The sequence below is a fragment of the Limulus polyphemus genome, unplaced genomic scaffold (assembly GCF_000517525.1).
Source record: "Limulus polyphemus unplaced genomic scaffold, Limulus_polyphemus-2.1.2 Scaffold6325, whole genome shotgun sequence".
NCBI classification, from domain to species: Eukaryota; Metazoa; Arthropoda; class Merostomata; order Xiphosura; family Limulidae; genus Limulus; species Limulus polyphemus.
Genome location: NW_013671935.1, coordinates 43,844 through 47,054, shown reverse-complemented (window position 1 = coordinate 47,054; position 3,211 = coordinate 43,844). Strand labels below are relative to the sequence as shown.

At 36.2% G+C, this 3,211-nt stretch overlaps 2 protein-coding genes across 5 annotated transcripts in view; one reads left to right on the top strand and one right to left on the bottom strand.

The window, feature by feature from the left end:
• LOC111089465 overlaps window positions 1–3,211 on the bottom strand; it is a 27,491-nt gene that overhangs the window by 8,416 nt on the left and 15,864 nt on the right. The window lies entirely within an intron of this gene.
• The window catches only part of LOC106473611, an 8,644-nt gene continuing 5,781 nt past the window's right edge, over window positions 349–3,211 (top strand). The window contains exons 1-2 of one of the 3 annotated variants that reach the window (XM_013934296.2): window positions 349–518; window positions 1,017–1,303. In XM_013934296.2, coding sequence (XP_013789750.1) covers window positions 1,048–1,303 — 256 coding nt within the window. In that variant the 5' untranslated portion in view covers window positions 349–518; window positions 1,017–1,047. Of the gene's footprint in view, window positions 519–544; window positions 1,304–3,211 lie in introns of those variants that run through there. The other 2 variants (XM_022402012.1, XM_013934295.2) reach the window with 2 other exon arrangements.

Genomic DNA, 3,211 nt, shown 5'->3' with positions numbered 1-3,211 from the left:
GCTTAAATTGACTGTGGAAATTATGTGTATTACAAAGTTGAATTGAGAAAGAATAAACTAGTTTTATTTAAGAAATGACTTGTATCGCTAAATTTTCTTCGGAAAGAATTTTTACGGAAAATTAACAAACGAACACTGAGGCGTAACAGTAATATTTATACCAAAACTTGTGGCATTACAGAGAGATGTAAATTATGCTAATACAATAGTTGGTGCCAGTTATGCCTTTTCAACTATTGTTCCGCCATATATAAACAAGTATTACAATTAAGTTATTTTATGAATTGCGATTTCTTACAAGAATGCACCATCACTCCTTTACGTGCACGTACTTGGTTTGTTAATTAATTCTGTCACTATATTCAGTGAGCTCGGAACCTGCTGGTAAAAACCAACCACTCGGAGATCCTGTAGTTACTCAACTAGTACCCCTCAACCTCGTAAAGTCGACAGGAACTAGGAGAAACTAAGGGATCAGCTCACCTGTTCCCGCCCTACGAGCGACGGTTGGTGAACAGGTAGAACTTGTATTTTTAATTTTGAAAGCAGCTTTCACGGGTAGTACATGGCGGCTCGAGCAGGATGGTCTCGTTTTGTGTTTCTTTAGGCTAGAGAATTCTTCAATTTTCGTTTTTTATCAAAATAACTAATTAGTAAATGCAGTATATGACCACGAACGTGTAACAGGTAAATAGAGAGACATAACCATTGGCGGTGTGCATGATAAAACTGTACAAAGAACTAAGTGTTAACCGTTTGACCGTTATAAAATAATTCAAAACAATAAGGCTTAGGTCTGCAAACAATTCAACGTCGCTGAATTTGTTGCTCGGGGTTAAGATAATTACATATTCCAATTTGCTGGACTGGTAGATGGATACTGTTTCAATACGATTAGTCCTACACGTATATATTATAAAAATATGCAATACAAGTTTAGCAGTTTGAAGCTGGCGATAGTTGAGAGTTGTTAAAAATATGCCCTGTTTTGTTTTGTTTTTTTTTCTTTCTTCTAGTTGAACAAAGCTGTTAATACTTTCTAACAGAATGTCAAAGCTTCAGCTTGCTGGTAGCATCGCGACATTTGCGGCGGCTATATTCGTCATTATCGCTTTTTCCACACCTTACTGGCTAGTGTCGGACGGTAAACAGCCAGGCGAAAAAAAATTCGAGAGGCTGGGTTTGTGGGAAGCTTGTTTGGATAAGTTTCACGATGTCAACTACCGCTATGACATTGAGTTCAGCGGCTGTCGGTGGATCTTTGATGAAGAATATAACATCATTATCAAAATCTTAGAACCAGGTGAGTGCTTTATACTCAACTTGTAGTACAAGTTGCATTGTTACATGATTTAGTGATACTTAAGTGTTAGAGGTACTATTAATATTAGTATTGTACTCATTTCTCAGCTTGTATTGTCACCCTTTGTTGCTGTAAGTGTTACTGTTAGAGCTGTTAATATTATACTCACTGCTCTGCTTGTATTGTCACCCTTTGTTGCTGTAAGTGTTACTGTTAGAGCTGTTAATATTATACTCACTGCTAAGCTTGTATTGTCACCCTTTGTTGCTGTAAGTGTTACTGTTAGAGCTGTTAATATTATACATACTGCTAAGCTTGTATTGTCACCCTTTGTTGCTGTAAGTGTTACTGTTAGAGCTGTTAATATTATACATACTGCTAAGCTTGTATTGTCACACTTTGTGACTGTGAGTTAGAGCTATTCATATTATAGTGTATCTAACGTTTGCGTGTACCGTAAACAAGGTACACTCCATCAGTTATTGTTGGTTTTAATAATAATATTGGTAAGAATGTTAAGTAGCTAGTTTTATTATTTTAATTTTTATTACTATTATACTTTTACTATAAAAATTGTTTTGTATTGTAAGCTTAGTATCTTGGCTTAAGACTAACCTAAATTTCCTAAGCTGGTTGAACCTCGACAGATATTATTGGGCTTATGGCCGAAAATATCGTTAAAGATTCGTTCTAATATTTATAGGTAAGAAAAAATGTGTTTAATTAGCTATAGCGTTGTCAAGTTGATTTTAACTTTTGCTCTAAGTAGGTAGCTTGATGTGATCGGACAGTAATAGTAATTGTCCATTTGATAAAATTATATGTGGAAGGCTCAGTATATTGAGGTCTGACTTTCAGTAGAATGTAAAACCCTCGCCTAATTTGTAGATATCGAGTGAAACCTTCACTTACGTTCTTCTATAGAGTGAAACCTTCACTTACGTTCTTCTATAGAGTGAAACCTTCACTTACGTTCCTCTATAGAGTGAAACCTTCACTTACGTTCTCTATAGAGTGAAACCTTCACTTACGTTCTTCTATAGAGTGAAACCTTCACTTACGTTCTTCTATTCGTAGAAGAACGTAAGTGAAGGTTTCACTCTATAGAGGAACGTAAGTGAAGGTTTCACTCTATAGAAGAACGTAAGTGAAGGTTTCACTCTATAGAAGAACGTAAGTGAAGGTTTCACTCTGCAGAAGAACATAATTAAGTTAGTATACACATCTTAGCAAAAAACGAACTCTGTGTTAATCGTGGAAATCTAGCTAGACACAAAGTCAATGTCAAAGTTTACCGAGACATTATCAAGACACAAAACCATTGCCCGCTTTATACAGTGAGTCTATATTTTCACCGGTGGAGAAGAAACGGCCGCGTGCGCACACGTGTGTATATCTATCTATATGTATGTAGTCCCCCGGTGGGACAGCGGTAAGTATTCGGATTTACAACGCTAAAATTGGGAATATTCCGTCTGTCACACATAATCAACACAGCTGCCTGCAAAGCTACACATTCATTAAGGGATTAGGAACTGGGTGCTACATCCCCACTACGCCCCAGATCCCACTGCCACTCACATGATAGTTACATCATCATCCACCCTTGATTTCTATCAAAACAATTACACCCAACGTCCACCATTTTCTGTTTAGTTCTAATACTACATGATATACATTTAGTGCTGTAATAATATTTATATATGATGTTATAAACTGTAAACCGACATTAATAGTACGGGTACTCCTACCTCCTCTCTTACAAAGAACCTTATCTTTTGTGTAAATTTAGTGCTGTAATAATATTGATATATGATGTTATAAACTGTAAACCGACATTAATAGTACGGGTACTCCTTCCTCCTCTCTTACAAAGAACCTTATCTTTTGTGTAAATTTAGTGCTGTA